The 16,933-nt window shown below is 41.6% G+C and overlaps 1 protein-coding gene across 5 annotated transcripts in view; it reads right to left on the bottom strand.

Annotated features, from left to right (window-relative positions):
* Positions 1-821: 821 nt before the first annotated feature.
* Positions 822-16,933, bottom strand: part of NOL4 (nucleolar protein 4) — a 206,768-nt gene continuing 190,656 nt past the window's right edge. For all 5 annotated transcript variants that reach the window (XM_010006819.1, XM_010006820.1, XM_010006821.1 and 2 more), the window contains 2 exons: positions 11,398-11,578; positions 822-1,015 (listed from right to left, as the gene is read on the bottom strand). In XM_010006819.1, the coding sequence (XP_010005121.1) occupies positions 822-1,015; positions 11,398-11,578 (375 nt within the window). The remainder of the gene's footprint in view (positions 1,016-11,397; positions 11,579-16,933) is intronic.

Below are 16,933 nucleotides of genomic sequence, written 5' to 3'. Positions count from 1 at the left end.
TTATTAATTGCTAATAAAGCTGCAATATATTACAGAATGGAACTGAGAATGGTGTGAATGCAGGAAATGCATGCTTCCTTTGGAAGGTATTCCATAGATGACAATTTACAGTACAGGGGGGAAGAATTATCCAGCATCTAGAGTTACTTGTTGTAGAAAGAATATGAAGTTGGGGAGAAGGGCACAGTCAGGGGTTCAAGAGAGGAAGGGGGGACTTACAATAGCTCCTCAAAACATTTTCAGGACCAGTGAAAAAGTTTACCAAAGTAAAAATGAAAAATCTTGAATGAAAACAAAAATCTTTTCTTTTGTTTTGTTTTTTTATAAAAATTACATTTTTTTAAAATACAAGATCCTTTTCATTGCAATTATGCCCTGTGGCAACAGGACACTTGGCAACGCTTTGCCATATACTGCAGCTTTAAGTCCAATGAGTCAGTATCACATTCCACTAATATTGCACTTGGATCTTGAACCTTTTTTCTGTTTGTTTGCTTGTTTTATTAAACCACCACAGCATCTTCTGTTTCCTCCACTTGTTAGAACGAGTTAATTTCTAGCCACTTTTTCGATATTTATGCTGACACACTAAAACAAAAGCAATAGGCTGGACACCGCAAAGTTACCTCAGAAATGCCAGAGGTCCAAGTTCACTTGAAGCACCTTAACACATCACTTTATGGATCAAGAACAGCGTGGCATTATGGCAATTAACCCTCCTAAAAGACTGTGCAGTAACCGAAGCGTGTGCTCTGGGAAATCAAAACGTCATTAGTGGAAACTCTGCGATAAGACCAGGCCGGCGGGAAAGGTCGCGTGACTCAGTTCTGCTGCAAAATCAGGTTTTCCAGTTCGTCTGCAGAGCGCAGTAAAAAGGCGGCCGACTCTCGGTACCCGGCCACCAGCTGCCGGACGGCGTTGATTTCAGTGGGACTCAGCTGGGGTCTGGAGCTCGAGCTGCTGGAGGATCCAGAGCTGGTTGCTAACTGCCTCTTCATACTGAGATCTGTGGGACCTGCAGACAACAGAAGGAAAAGAAGCTTCAGATCCAGAGACGTTTCACAGGTTTGCGGTGACAAATGGGGAGCAGCAAAATCTGCTCTCAGCTGCGTGCCAGTGAGAGGCAGTAGGAACAAGCCATAACTGTTCAGTTACTGGTTGCCTGGACAGGAGCCACAGGGATATATGTTCATACATGACAGACACCCTTTAAGTTTTACTTATGTAAGATGAGGGGAAAGCCCCCTGCCAGCAGTCCACACCCTCTGGGGAGTATCCCAACAGTGTGGGCCACTTGCACCCCAACACTGCCCTGCGATCTGACGCTGGTGAGCAGCAGAAGGTTCATCTCCTGTGCCTTCCCCAGCTCCAGCTGCCATCCTATCCCTCATGGCAATCTGCACGCTTCCCTCTCGTATCACAGCATACCAAACTTATGTTTTCCAGATATCTATTTTCACATTTCATGCTTCAGTCAGCACATGGCCAGATTGTGAATCCCTTACAGACGCAGATAAATGGTCCTTCACTTGACTAGCCCTGATGCTGTGTGATCACTTACGGAAATAGCTGGTCATGAACGAGACCAGGCTGGTGACAATCTGGCTGCTACAGTGAGGACGACCCCAGCACCTGTGGGGGCTGGTTGCAGCTGAGAAGAGAATCTGCAGCTGTCACCATGTTGCACCAGCAGCTCATACCGACATGCTTCACACTTTTCATCAAAATATTCTCAAGACCATGTATGCTGCAGGCAGAAGACAGCACTCCTGAGACCAGTCTGCAGGCTCCCACAGTCAGCAGAACCATCTGCCATCATGAAGCACACCTTCGTGTGGAACTTCCCTGGTCATTTGACCATGGTTACTAATCATTTTAGATGGATGGTGCTTTGATGAGATGTTTGCATTTGCCACTTAACGCAATATGTTTTTTCTTCCTGGAGTGAACATGTGGACAGGCAGAATTGGACTGAGGACTTTTTTAAACAGAGAAGGATACAGATGGCAAGTGTACCTATCGAGCAGTGTATTAAGTGCAAATATGGAAAAATATTGCTCATTCATTTTCACAATGTCAAAAATCCACACTTTTGGCAGACAGAAGATCAAACTAGCCTGCTCTTAATCTTACTACTCTCCTGGAAATTTGCATCAAGTTATCCAAAGCAATGTATCTTGCTTTCTTATGAGAAAAATGTCACTGTTCAATTTCATCTGGACAGTGTATTCCAATGCCAAGGCTTTTTCAGCATTGGCTCACTGGATGGATCATGCTTCTTAAAAAGACTAGAATAATTTTAAATCTTAGCATATTTGGCTATAGAGTACAGAACACACCAATTCATACTCTAGAGGTTCTCCTTTAGAATTCCTCTTCTGAATAATCCCACCAGAAATACAAGATCCAAACCCAGATTCTATCTTAAGCACTAATGGCATGAGATCTACTACTTTGCAGAAGCTGAAGATCTGGTCATAATTTTTTTTTTCTTTTTTCTTTTTTTTTCTTTTATATTTATGCAGAGATATGGCTGAGACCACTAAGAACGTGGAGATTGCCATGTCCCCCCACTGACTGAAGTTAATGAAAATCTCCCCTGGAGTAAAAGCAGAGCTGGCTCTATGAAAATAAACTACTCAAACAGAAAGGATTGTATTTCATCTTATTTCCTACTACACAACTAGCTGGAACAGCACTTAGCCCTACTACTGTATTATCCAGTTTTACACTGGCATAAGACTTTTAAATGACTTCCAGTGTACAAAGGATAAATAAAAGGACAATTAGCTCAGTGAATTTGTTTCAGTGTGGCTGCACGCTGCAGGGAAATGATCACAGTGTGAAGGAGCTTAGAGGATATTTCCGAGCAGAATCTTAACCCAGCACAGAGAAGAAGGGTATACAAATCATAAAGCTGGCTGGACTGAATGGTTGGTAAGAGGCCATTAAAGGCTTCTATATTTATTGAGGTGGTAGTGAAAAAGCTACCACTGACATATTGAGTGCATTGTGCTCCACATGAACCTGCTTTAACTTTTATGTTCTTTCCTTGACTCTCATTCATGTCCTTGCCAAAAACACACACCCAATATATGGCAGAACAGAGCTTTTGTGGCAGAGCACATCTTTTTTTCTGAAACAGAACTGAAGGGCTTTTCTCATTGGTAATCCAGATTTTTAAGTGATGAAACTGGATATCAAGTTTATTTCACTCATAAGTAGAAAATACACAGAAATGTACTTGCTTACATCTCTGAGGATTTTCCTTACAAAACATGATAAGACAAAGTATAAGCTCCACACTGAAAGGAAGACTAGGAGAAGACATGATGTCTAGCATGCATAAATCAGCATAACTCCTCAGAAGAGCCACAGTGATTTACACAAACTGAAGATCTGGCTCAGTATTTCTAGCCGTCCTGATCAGATCCTATGAGGACAGTTTTTTAACTCTTTGGAATATATATAATATTGAATCCCTGAAGGTAGTGGAAATAAAGTTTTGTGCAAGTGCAAATCTCCAGTCTGCATACACCAGGAACCACCAGGACCCAGAACTCCTCTTGGTCTGTGAAACTTCTGTTGTATACAGAGTTCTTGTACATAAAGGAAATAAGAGATCTCAGATTTTAACTTATCCCAGCTACTTCAAACTATTTGGTGGTATTTCGGTTTTTTGTTTGTTTCTTTCTACTTCACTCCCCAGCTCCTGCTTTTTACTTCACAAGTCACAGTGTTGTCCTCATTCCCCTCAAAGGAAAGCCCCATGAGCAAAAAACCAAATAAATCTAGACACACAGATAAGTTTTCATGGCTATGGGTTCAGGACAGTGAGTGCACTTGTGTCTTTTCAGGAAGGGAAGCTGCATGTGCTCGCAGGGAGCTGAAAAGAAAGAGAACAAGCGATGCCTGATGTGGGGATAAGGATTTTAGTGCTTTTTCTAATTATGTATGTGACCCCTACACCTCACCTCCAAGGCTTGCCTATGACAGCCCGAGCTTTATATCTGGGAGAATACTTCACTCAGAGACTAACCCCAGGTTGTATTACAGCAGTTTCAGGTTTTAATAGCTATGAAAGACACTCACTGGCAGTATTCCTGATTCTTAAAGGTTGTCCAGGCTGCTACATGCTAAAAATGCTGTAACTTACCTGTGGCTTCATCAGTCATACCTAGTCATTCAGAAAATAAGGAATAAATGCATCTTGTTCTAATAGTGTTAATTTTTCCCATGTAATTTTATGCACATCAGCTATCGACACACAGGAATCTAAATCTTACTTGTAAATACCCACCACATTTCTTTAACCAGACAAATAAATCATAGATATTCTGAAGGCTTAAAATAGCTGGTTAAGAGACTTCACATATATCTATCTCCAAAAGCCATCATTATAGATGACTAAATCTGGAGAAAGCCAGACAGCTTTACCACCATTTCTTTTACTATCCTTACCTTAAATAGAACTATTTCCTTAGTGTACTTAACATTATTTATTAAGCTGCCAGTCTTAATGGGAGCAAGGTAGTATATCCTTAGACAGAGGGAAATCTGAATGAATTACAATGACATTTGTAGTATCAGGTTCCTCCAAGGTGATAGTGCACATATTAGCATACTGCTTCCTGTCCTGGAGTACTTCAGGACAATTAAAAATCTTGATTGCAAACATTGTCAGGTTCTGCAATGTCTGCATGTGCAAGTAAAGATGAAGCATATGTGGCAGAGATGAAGACAGGATACTTATTTTTACTGATTTAATTTAGTGCATACTGTTGCAGCTCACAATTGTCACCTCCCATGTTTTCATAGCAGCACAACATTCTCTCAAGCAGCAGGTTAAACAAATTGCTGAGACAAATCCAGTCTTTTGTACTCTTTCAGACATCTGAAGTATTGTTCCTCTGCCTCTTGCTGAGGCCACCTGATTGACACTTTAACATAGGAATATTTTTTATTTACTGCCTCACTCCAGTTACGTAGACCTAATTTCCCCAGTGAGGTGAAATTGTTCTTGTTGGAACCACATCAAGCTGAATATGAGAACTCTGAAAACCACTCATCATGTGCTAGGCAATCATTTATCAAATTAGCTATCAGGAATATCTGCCATTAAATACACTGCAGGACAAATGGCTTTTCTGTAAATTGCAAGACTTAAATGGAACTAGTTATTGCCTCATGGACTACTCATTAGCAACATGATTTACATCGAATTCCAAAATATGGGTCAGATGTAGACATGCTGTTACTGATTGCTTAGACACTATCAACTGTCTCAGCAAAAATCCCTTAAGAATAGTGTGCTGTCATTGCATAGCTGCCAAGCTCATAATTAACAACTACTGACAGAATAATAAATATGTCAGTGACTCTCAAAATGGTTATCACTATTGCAGATAATAATTTAGAATAAAAAATAATTAAAAAGCTATATGTGCTTAAGCATCTATGCTTCTACATTTTCATTAATAGTTAAATTACTGTTTTCATCAGTGAAGACAGAAAAAGCACTTGTAGAAAAATGTATTTTCCCCTGATTTGAAATCTCTCTTGTGTATCTTTCCTATTGCACTTATTCTCCTTTCCCCCTTCCCCCCCCATGAGTGGCTTTAGAAGTAAGAATGTATTAGATTATCATACACTCCAATAAAAATAAATAGAAACAACTATCAGAGAATGCTGCTTTTTCCAAACGAGATGTATTTATTATTGCAAGAATGTTTTATTGTGATATTATGCTTCCGTCAATGTTTCTTTTCCTCCTGCATTCAAACAGAGAGAAGATGTACCTTAAATTGCTTCAAGTGCCAGAAGATCCCAGATCAATAAAATAAGAACTAATGAATTGGACCTTTTAAGCTTCTTTCTCCCTTCTACACCTTCCCCTCTGGAAAACATACCTGCAGCTAGTTCAGACAGCAGAAAAACCTGCTGTGTTGCCTGAGGAAAGAAATCTGAAAACACAAAAATGCCTGTGGCCACTGAACATCATGCATGTTCAACAATCAGCAACCACACTGGTTTGTGATGAAATGATTACTTGAGGTCCCCCAGTAATGTTTCCTAGCCACCACAGGTGGCATACACCTGTCTTGCCTAATCACTGTCTCCTGAGCTTTGTGCAAAGGTAGAATAGTAGGATACTGCCTGATAAATTTACATTCCATCTCCATTCCTATGGTGGGAGCAGGATAATACTTGCACATGTCATGTATCCAATAATTTCAAGTGGAGGACAAAGGGAGAAGAGGAATGTGGGGATGATGTTAATATGGAATTCAGCCAGCATTTCCCAGCAAGAAATTCCCACATTTGCCACAACATAACTAAAACCATTTAACTTCTCCCAAGCCCACATGATGCCTTTTTCAAAATGGGATTAAACACACTCTCCCAAGCTCCTAACTCTGTGGCTCTTGTACTGTGTCTCTCTGTGCCCCAGGCTGCAGCTGTGCTAGAGATGAGGTGGTTTGTCTTTCTCTCTCCACTTTGAGATCATCAGGGTAGCACTGAGAACACAGGAGACTGTGCAAGAGTAGAAGCATAAAGAAGGGTGGGAGAGAGCAACCACTGGGAAAATCCCATTCAGTCCTTCATTATGGCCAGCCAAACTGTGGGTAACCCCAGTGAGAACTTTAAGAATTAGCTACACACTGAATATTCTCAGCTGACTTTTTTTCCCTAGTTTATAGCCAAGAAGCCTCTACTGATCAAACAAATTACAGTATTTTACAGACAGTTACAATTTCACCAAATTTGAGGGTTAGGAGATGAGGCACCCTCCCCACTGTCACATGCAAAAGTGGACAAGAGTGCTTGGCCCTCATCTCCCTGCCCCAGAGCAGCATGGCCGTGCTAATTGCTGAGGTTCAGCAACATCAACTCCTGGAATTTCCCCCAGCTACCTCGTTGCCTTCAGCAGGGTTGCACTGCCTGAAGGACCAGGAGGCAGAAGGACCAGAAAGGTTGATTTGCACGTGGGCTAGAGGCCCAGCTAAAATGGGGAAGGGCCAGGAGAGCACAGCCCTCCTGAGACTCTGGAAGGGAGCAGTGGGGAGAGAAGAGTGGCATCCTGGGAGTCCAGCAGCCACTAGCTGGACTATGAGGCCATTGGTCATGGTCTGCAGGCCCACCTGTGGGAGAGGAGGCTTAAAAAGAAGCCATTCAGAGCTCAGGGTTTGCTTGTGGTGTTAACATATTCAGATTTGGTGGGAGTACTCACCTGAGCTGGAAGGGGACTGGACGTTTGTGGTGCCTGGGATGCAGTGCTGAGTCGCGGCTGTGGTGGAGGTAGGCTGCAGGTCTGTGTAAAGACATGGAGACACAACAGCTGCATTAACTTATCATGACACAAGGACGTGTCTTGCATGGTCAGCCTGTCTCCAAGACTGGAATACCCTCTCTTTTTACACAGGAAACAACTAAGGGAAATGACTGACATTTCTGCCCAGAAAACTAGGGGATGATGCAGAGGAAGCAGTGCTGAATCACCTCCAGGAAAGCTGGCAATGGTAGCAGAAACACTCTCCACACCTCTTAGGGAAAATGGACTTGAGGAAACAAAATGGCTGTGGAGCACAAGGCTCCAACAAGCCCATCCTGGCTTCAGAGAGTGCTGACAGCTGGCAGTCACCAGAAGAGGTGACTGGAGCACACTGGACAGAAACATGTGCAGAGATGGAGCAATCCCAGTCTGTCAGAAGAGGCTCAGGTAGAAGGCAGGGACTTCAACAGCTTCTGGCAGCAGCAAGAGATTTTGCTCCCAGCAGAGTTACCTGTCCCCTGCCCTCACCCTCCTGCCCGCAAGCTGGGTGTCCCTCCAAGCTTGATCCAAATGTGATGGGTCAGGGCCAGTTGAAGCCTTTGTGGCTGGTTAGGGGCTGGCAAGCGAATTTTGTTCACACCCACTTGCTCACTCCACCATGAAGTTTTTCTGTTCAGTTCTGTTGCTGGAACTGCATTACCCTTAAAAAAGGAAAGTTGTGGAAATCCATCCTTCTCAAAGAGCAGCTCTTCTTTAACATCGACAAGAATCAAAGACAATGTGCCCAAAGGCTTCTCCCCAGCCCATGTACAGGCTGACAGAGACCCTGTCAACCCACAGATTGCTTGGAGAGAAGCTTTCCAGCTGAACTGGCTTGGCCTAAAGGGTTTAAAAGCAGGGGAAAAAAAAGATCCTTGTGCTGTAAGCCCAAGCCTTCTCCTGCTGTGCTTTATTTCCTGCCCACAATAAAGGAGGGGTCCCTGTACAAGCTGTCACATTCTGCTTGGTCATATTGAGCAGTTGCAGAAGGCTTGCCCCATACAGTTGTGCAAGGAGCTAATTACAATTCTGTAATTAGCCATGTGGAAGGACAGACTGAGCAGGGAAGCACTGCAGTAACAGGCACAGAGAGGTCCCTGAGCCAGGGCCACCTAACAGTTGGGCGAGCAGATAAGTCTGTAAGATGGGATCACTGTAGGGATGAACTATATAGGGGAGGAAATAATTAAATTAAATGTGTCACAGCAAACAAAATACATGCATCAGCTGGACTACTGATAGGAGAGCTAATTGGGCATAGTCATTATGTTACTATGGAGGAAGGTCCAGAAATAGGTGTTCAAGCAGCAAGTTTTAGCAAGCTTCTCCTTTTTTCTGTTTTAGCAGATACACAAAACCAGACTGCATTTGTTTATACACACATCCTGAATGAGGTGTATATTTATTTTTACATTAGGAGAACATTTGTAAATGTAACAAGAACATTTGATGAGTTACTAAATTGAAAAGGAAATGTATTCTTAAATTCGTAGGTCCTGAAAACAATTTGCAAGCAAATACCCTGTTCTCCTGAGAGGGAACTCATTAACCATTGTAAAAGCCTTGCATATATTTGGAACAGGAGTCCTTGCAAAAGAATAATGGTTGCAAACAACTGTCCCGTAAGGTCCATTAGGAAAGCAATGTCTACCCCTCTCAGCTAAAACTCCATCCACTCTTAGTCTAGAAATGAAAAAGCAAATATCCATGGACATACCAGAGAGGATTGACAGATCCCAAAGCGCTGGCCTCCAGGTCCTCCAGTTTCTTTGGAGGGAAACCAACTAATGGAGCCAGAGCACCTTACCCTCAATAGTCAAGAGATAATTAGGTTGGCTACTGATTGCTTTTGTGTCAATGAAATTCAGAATTGATGGATTTGCCTTCCCATAACTTTCCTAATGATCTTCCTGAAATGGCAAGTGGGTCACAAATCACAATCCAGCTAGACTGTTAGTATCAACAACTGATTTTCAACTGCTGGCACAAAGACTTTTGGTTCATGCAGATCCCTGAGAAGAAGATGGACACCTTTGCACAACTCTCTTCACTATGCAAAACCATCTTGAAGAGGTTCAATGGTTTACTAGTCTTACAAAGTAAGAGGATATCCTGACAAAATTTTCCAGTGCAAGCAGAGAAAGGTGGGGATGAAACCTCCCAATCTGGTCTAGTGGAAGGTGTCTCTGCCTTTGACAGTGGGGTTGGAACTAGATGATCTGTTAGGTCCCTTCCAGCCCAAACCATTCTATGATGTTAGAGCATATGTCAGCATGCAAACCATAGGAATCCACTCAGGTGGACAAGGTCCCCTCATTCCATCGATGCAAGGAATGCAGTGCACTGCATGGTTCCCTGGCTCCCTTAGTTATGCAGTGTCTGGCACTTCCTGAGTAACCAGTTTGTCCTGCAAAACCCATCCTGATCTTTAATTGTGAACAAGCACTGGAGTCCTCTATGTGAAAGGTACAAAGAAAATGTTGCTTCTAATCAGAAAGCAACTGCTGATTCAATAGGTTGAATTTGTACCTCATTTTGTTCAAACTTTATTCTGAAATAACATAGGATACTTCTACCTAAATCACACAATTCACTGAAAAATGGGAGTTACTAAAATGGTTACTATTACAAGAGGTTTGAAGGGAAGAACAAGTACACAAACAGTTGTGATCCCACACAGTTTAGGGTTAGGTAAAACTGGACAATTCTGATGGCTTGTGATAAATAACACATGAGGAGTTTAATCCTACTCTTAGTTGGGTAAAAGAGCTAACTGTTCTCAGTGGAATCTGGCTTGGACCTTCTCTGGCCACAAGAGACAATTTTAAAGTTCTTGTGCATTTTCCCAAGAAATGAGCTTTCCACAGCCAGTTTTACTCTTATGAAAATATTTGATCAGAGATCATATTCAGTATCTCAGATGTGCTTTTCCTGCATATGGCAACAATTGTAATCATCATTCACTCTCTTCAAGTCAAGGACTTTTGATAACTAAAATATTATCTTTTAAAAGCCTTTCAAAAATGTAATACAAATCATTCACAGGATTAATCCTTTGAGGATTTTGGGGGGTGTGAGAAAGCAGACATGACTGAAGGTTGCCAAGACACCACACACCAATAACTCCTTTTAGGCTGCAGCTCTGATAGCATTTTAAAACTGCTTAGCATGTAGAAAATAAGAGACTATAGCTGAACAGTTACTGTCTCGCCTAAGTCAGCACATGTACCTGAAGCAGCACTCTCCTCAGCCATGACAAAAAAGCAGGGAATTCTCTGTCCTCTGAAACATTTTTTAAAGTATCATTCTTGGATCAGTCTTCTAGAGTAATCACTTTTCTCTGACAGACAATACCCTTGTTACCAACATAGGCAAACCATTTCCTTTGCGCTGAATTTGTATGAAGCCAATAAGGGGGCCTATTTTGAACAAATAATCCAATCAGTTTGTTAGAGGTGCTTGCTAATGTAAGATGAAAGGAATGTTGTCTATACAAATGACACCACTTTCTTTTTCCAGAGAGGCATCCAGCTTCATATTGGCACATAATTACCTGCATCATTTTTAGCTTAAGGTATAGATAGATGTGCTGCTTTCTCATTTAACACTTGTCTTGCCAGATCGTTATCTGCAATAAATTAAAGTAGCTAGAGAAACCATATAAGAAATCTAGATCAAATAATTTCTTCTATAAAATACTGAGTTTGGTGTTTTCAGGCTGCAGCCACAACAATACTAATGGCCTCATTTTGTCATTGGTACAGGACAGGACAATAACGACAGGGTAGGTCCTCATGAAGTCATGCAAATCGACTGAAGATCTAACCCAGCATCTTTTTTTATTATTCATCTTTGTTACAGATTTCAGGTTCAATCTCGTCCTATTGTGAATTACTCTCTTGAAACTGAAAGGAGACTAGCATGCAGTGAGCAAGTATTTTGCTCAGCAGTAGGTGTTTGCAGGATTGTGTTCTGGCTCATTATCTGGTAATAGCCTATGGATACTGAACTGACTAGCTTTCTGTACAGCAGGGGGAAACGTACACATGAGCATATACACAGGCACATTTTGCAAGGAAACTCACCACTGCTAGAAGCATCGTTGAGATTTAGCAGCCCACCTCCGAGCCCTCTGTAACTATGGTAACTGTAGGTCCCGTTGCCGTTGATGTACAACACTTCCTGTGTGCTGGAAACAGCTGATGTTGAGTAAGTGACCTGGGCTGGCTCCTGTTTGTACTGTTTGTCAGCTGGAGCAGCCTCATCCTGAAAAAAAAACAACAGTGAAAGGTTTTGAATTATTGTTACGTTTTACCTTTCACGAGAGGGTCTTTTTCATTGTTAAGACTCCACATCTATTGCTTTCAGAAAAGTATAATACATGTCAAAAAAAGCACAGGTGTGTTTCTGATTTACCATGTATCCGCTGAAAAGAAAGAGTGGAAATAAGTAAAAATTCCTAAAAATCTGAGAATATTAATTTATTTGTGTTCTACAAGGCAACCATACTGTTTCTTAAAGGAGAAGCTGCATCCTTTCACTCTGAAGAGCTCACAGTCCCCTGCAAAACCCAACTCTGTCCATAAATAGTGTGGGAAAGGATAGAAAAAAGCCACTACTTTCTGAGTGCAGAAATGACTCTTCCAAGCCAGAGAATCATATCTTTATCAACAAGACAAATACAGAATGCACCAACTACTTCTTTTGAAGTATCAGCTTCAGAAATGACAGAAGGAATAGAGGAAGGGAATAAACCAGCATTTCCTGTGTTTGCAGAGGCTGAGTGGGTGTCCGTCCACACAAGAGCCAAGTGGTAAGGATTCCTCTAAAGTCATAGCTTGAAAGCACTGTGAGTGAGTAGTGACTGTACCCCATGAGTTCCCCTCAGTGTTCCCTGTTTGCCTCTTAGATGCTTGCATAATATTTAACAGGATTTAACACAACAGGCCTCCCATGTTTCAGATTAAAGTGTATTTTTCCCCATCTGCACTTACTGCAGTTACTGTTTTAGAGCATCTCACCTCCACGTGTGATTACAGAATGCCCATGTGGCAACTTTAAGAACACACAGGTGAAAAAAAAGAAAAGCATTAAGGGAAGATTTAATGTGTTTTAGTAGTTGGAAACAAGGAAAACTATCAGTGTGTGACTCAGCCCACTGCAGTGACCCTTCATGTAAGATTCTATTTATTTCATAGAATCGTAGAATCACAGAATCACTAAGGTTGGAAGGGACCTTAAAGATCATCAAGTTCCAACCCCCCTGCCATGAGCAGGGAAACCTACCACTAGACCAGGTTGCACAAAAACTCATCCAACCTGGCCTTAAAAACCTCCAGGGATGGAGCACCAACAACCTCCCTGGGCAACCCATTCCAGTTCCTCACCACCCTCATAGTGAAGAATTTCTTCCTAATATCTATCCTAAATCTCCCCTCTCTCAGTTTAAAACCATTATCCTTTGTCCTATCACTACTTTCTCTGATGAAAAGCCCCTCTCCAGCTTTCCTCTAGCCCCTTCAGGTGCTGGAAGGCTGCTGTAAGGTCTCCCCGGAGCCTTCTCTTCCCCAGGCTGAACAGGCCCAACTCCCTCAGCCTGTCTTCACAGCAGAGGTGCTCCAGCCCTTTGATCATCTTGGTGGCCCTTCTCTGGACCCTCTCCAACAGCTCCATATCTTTCATGCCTCTCTCTTCTGCACACCCTTTTATGGTTGCTAAATACAGCAAACTTGCTAAGAATGCTATGAAGTATCTCCAACCTTATTTTTAAGCATTTACTTAAATATAAGAATGAATATACCAGCACAGAGGGACCGTATAGTTCAGCGTCCAGTCCCTGTGTTGAAGCAAAACGGGTTCTGAAACATCTTTCCTGTTTGCATTAGGAGCAGTCATCAGTTCCACCTCTGAAATAAGATACTAGCAACCTTTCTGAGGTGAAGATACCTCTGTCCTGTTGATATTTCCTGGTGAAAGGTGCTTGGGCACAACTGAGATGACTCAAGAGAAGGTATATATATTATTAACAGAAATTTTAATATTTCATACAGAACACTGAACCATCAGATAATTAATCCCATAAACAATCAGAACGGGGCCTCTTGGGAACCAATATAGGCTGAGGCAAAGCTTTTAATTTTTTAAGAGAGTTGGCAAAACTGCTATGTGAGGTTTTTTAAGTAATAATAAACAAAGGGCCAAAATTGCAAGGTATTTTTGCCAGGAATTCAACTTTATCATCATTTACCTTTCATCTTCAAAGATCATTGCTATGTCTTATAAGAGAAATTGTATTATTTTCTCTGAGAAATCATCAATAAACTACACAGTAAAGTTCTATCTTGGCAACAATGCTCAACTCATTGTCCAAGTCTTTAACACTCTCATGGATGAGATGTTCCGTATCCTTATGTCTCAAACGAGATGATACTTCCTGCCATTGACTCACTAAGAGGTTAATTTTATTTTCAGAAAGATCAACAAGGGATCTTCTGAAAATTTATCAAAGGACTGGGCTGTGTTTAAGGAGTGCAGTGCAAGGAGGACTAACTCTTATAGGTAAGCAGAGTATCAGGGGGCCTGTCTCCTTATCCTGACTGCCTGGAACACAGAAATTTGCTGTTCCTGAACTTATGTGTCCTCCACAGCCCCTCTAGTCAGTGCACTGAAAACCTATCAGTGAGTTTCCTGCAGAACTAACACACTGAACTTTTAGCAGAGCCTGGCCAGAGAGCACAGCAAGGGCATTTGATGCACCCTGGTGTGTGCCAGCCCACATGTTAGAGCACACGGCCAAGAAGTGGGAGACCTGAGTTCTGGATCCTCATTGGAATACATGGTGAAGAGGTGGAACATTTGGGATGCAGTGTCTTTGCTAGCTGTGGTGAGGATGGGACCTGAACTCAGAGCTGCCATCTCCTAGCAACCAGGCTCAAAGCCAGACTGCGGTGGGAGTTGTAGCTGAGGCTGTGCCACTGTGGAGAAAGAAAAGCACAATTTGTGGGGCTTCAGAGATAGCAAACAAAAAAGGGAGCATGACTCAGTTCCTTTTCAGATAAATGCTACCCTGGGAGGCTTCCAGCCCAGCTCCTTTCCAGCTACTCCTGAAAACAAAACTCACAAGCTGCTCAGAGGTCAGGAATCTAAGGCTGGGGATGCACTGCTGAAGGGGGTTCTTTGTATCGAACTATTCACAGCCTGTGCAACACCAAGGTGTGTCATGGGCTGGGACTTGAGGTGGAGCCCAGTCATCCTGATGGGGAATGCACTCCTGGGAAAGATGGAAGGGGTTGAGGAGGATGCTGAGCCCCACACTCCTGGTTCTGCACACGAGCCTTAATGTCTCAGACATTAGGCAAAAGATGGCCTGTACCTAAATGATGCAAAAGTTGCCATACATTTCAGTTCTTGAATCCTGGGACTTACTTAAGTTCCAAATACCCTTACCTCAGTGCTTCAGGATGACTAAATGCAGAAGCAGGGCAGGATTTTTGGCGGGTGCTTTCCAAGCAGGCTCAGATGTTAACCCTACTGGTAGGATTATGAACCATTAGTGTGGTCCCAGGGCAGAGTGGGGGTTACCTCTCACACATTCCCCTGGGATTTAAGCAGGGAATGACTTCAAGTTGCAACAGGGTAGGTTTAGACTAGACATTAGGAAAAAAAAATTCACAGAAAGAGTGGTCAGACACTGGAATAGGCTGCCCAGGGAGGCGGTTGAGTCACCATCCCTGGATGTGTTTAAGGGTCATTTGGATGTGGTGTTGGTGGATGTAGTTTAGGGGAGGACTTTGTAGAGTGGGGATGATGGTTGGACTCAGTGATCCCAAGGGTCTTTTCCAATCTGAATAGTTCTATGATTCTATAATTCATTTTTCAGAAATGTTTTGTACTTCAAAAGGCAAAACTGTAGCCTTTTTCCTTGTAGCCGCCCCAAGGGTAAAAAAGCCAGACTTTCCTTTTCTTGAGGAGAGAGAGAACATAAATATCATACTACTCACTTTTGTATATTTGAGATGTATTCTGTACAGATTCATTCTCTTCTTTCTTTCCATCTTAATTGCTTTTGCTTATAAACGAATGTAGAAATTAAACAAATACAGTGTTGTTTGAGAACTGAGATATGTTTAATATTCTGTGTTAGTCATTCCGCATTTCTTGTTTCCCCCTATATTATGTTTGCACTAGGAAGGCTTAATAATTTATTTAAAATGTTATTTTAAAATATTTTAATTCCATAATTATCAGTAAAAAAATCACTAGCCATTCATTAATACATACCTGGAACACACATTGTTGTAATTCATAACAAATTTATGAAACCTGTAAAGTATTAACTATTTTTAAAATATTAATAATTTCCCTTCAGTAAGAAGCATTAACAAGATGGAGATAAAACATTTGTCCACCTAGAATCTGAATTATCGTCAACATTTTGTATATGGCAATGGAAATAAGTCATCCTTTTAACAATATCTCTTTTCTGAATTGGTTTTGAAGGAGAATTAAGCATATAATTGAGCACATAATCTAGAAAATTATGGAAATCAAAGAAATGCAAAAATACCTTTTATGTACAAAAGCATGCTAAAATAAAAAAGTTATCTGTTCACTTGAAGAAGTGGAACCATGAAGTACATCCTCAGTTTGGTATATATCAGAGATATCGATCTCAATGTTATACCCAGGTCTGTACTAGGAGAATGTTGGGTTTTTTTTCCATAAATGAGTGAACAGATCAAGTTATTTTATCTTATTTTTAATCCTGGAAGCAATTGAATAACCTTCTAAAAAAAGTACAAAACAAGAAAGGATTTCACGAGTTATTGCATAACCAGTATATTGAAAAAGCCCTGCCCTGTTTTGCTTGATTTTTAAGGAGGTGGGTGTTGGCATCTTCTCTCGTGTAAATAACAAGATTGGAGGAAATGGCCTGAAGTTGCACCAGGGGAGGTTTAGACTAGATATTAGGAAGAACTTATTTACTGAGTGTTCAGGGCCTGGAATTGGCTGCCCAGGGAGTTGGTGGAGTCACCATCCCTGGAGGTATTTAAAAACCTTGTAGATGAGGCACTTCAGGACTTGCCCTAGTGGGCAATTTTAATTATTTATTCATTTGTTTGTTTATTTATTTATTTATTATTTTGGAGCAGGGTGGGGGGTTGACAGTTGGACACAGTGATCTTAAAGTTCTTTTCCAACTGTGACAATTCTGTGATTCTTGTGATATTCTGAGCAGTGCTAATCAATAGTTGAAAAGGAAATACCATCCACGGCAACACAGGTGCTAGTGCAGAATGTCATGACTGTGATGCCAAGAGGGAGGCTCACCAGGAGCATCCCAGCCTCCTGTTCACCATGCTGGTGGAGGCACAGCACATTTCCAAAAAGCCTGTCCTTCGTGGAAGCAACTCTAACAATGCCATTGCTCCTTTCTGTTCCCATGTCCTTCACCACAACCAAAATAATGAAAAAGCCTGTTAAAATAAATCTGCTTGTTAAAATAAAAAGCATTGGAAAATCTGTGCTACATGGAGTTTTGATCTCACATATATACAAATGTCAGAAATTCTGTGTATTCCCATTAAGAGAAGAGCAGTGGAACCGCACTGGCTCCACTGT

Source organism: Chaetura pelagica, unplaced genomic scaffold (assembly GCF_000747805.2).
Source record: "Chaetura pelagica isolate M959 unplaced genomic scaffold, ChaPel_1.0 scaffold109, whole genome shotgun sequence".
NCBI classification, from domain to species: Eukaryota; Metazoa; Chordata; class Aves; order Apodiformes; family Apodidae; genus Chaetura; species Chaetura pelagica.
Note: the sequence above shows the minus strand (reverse complement) of the source record. Positions and strands in the feature narration are given on the sequence as shown.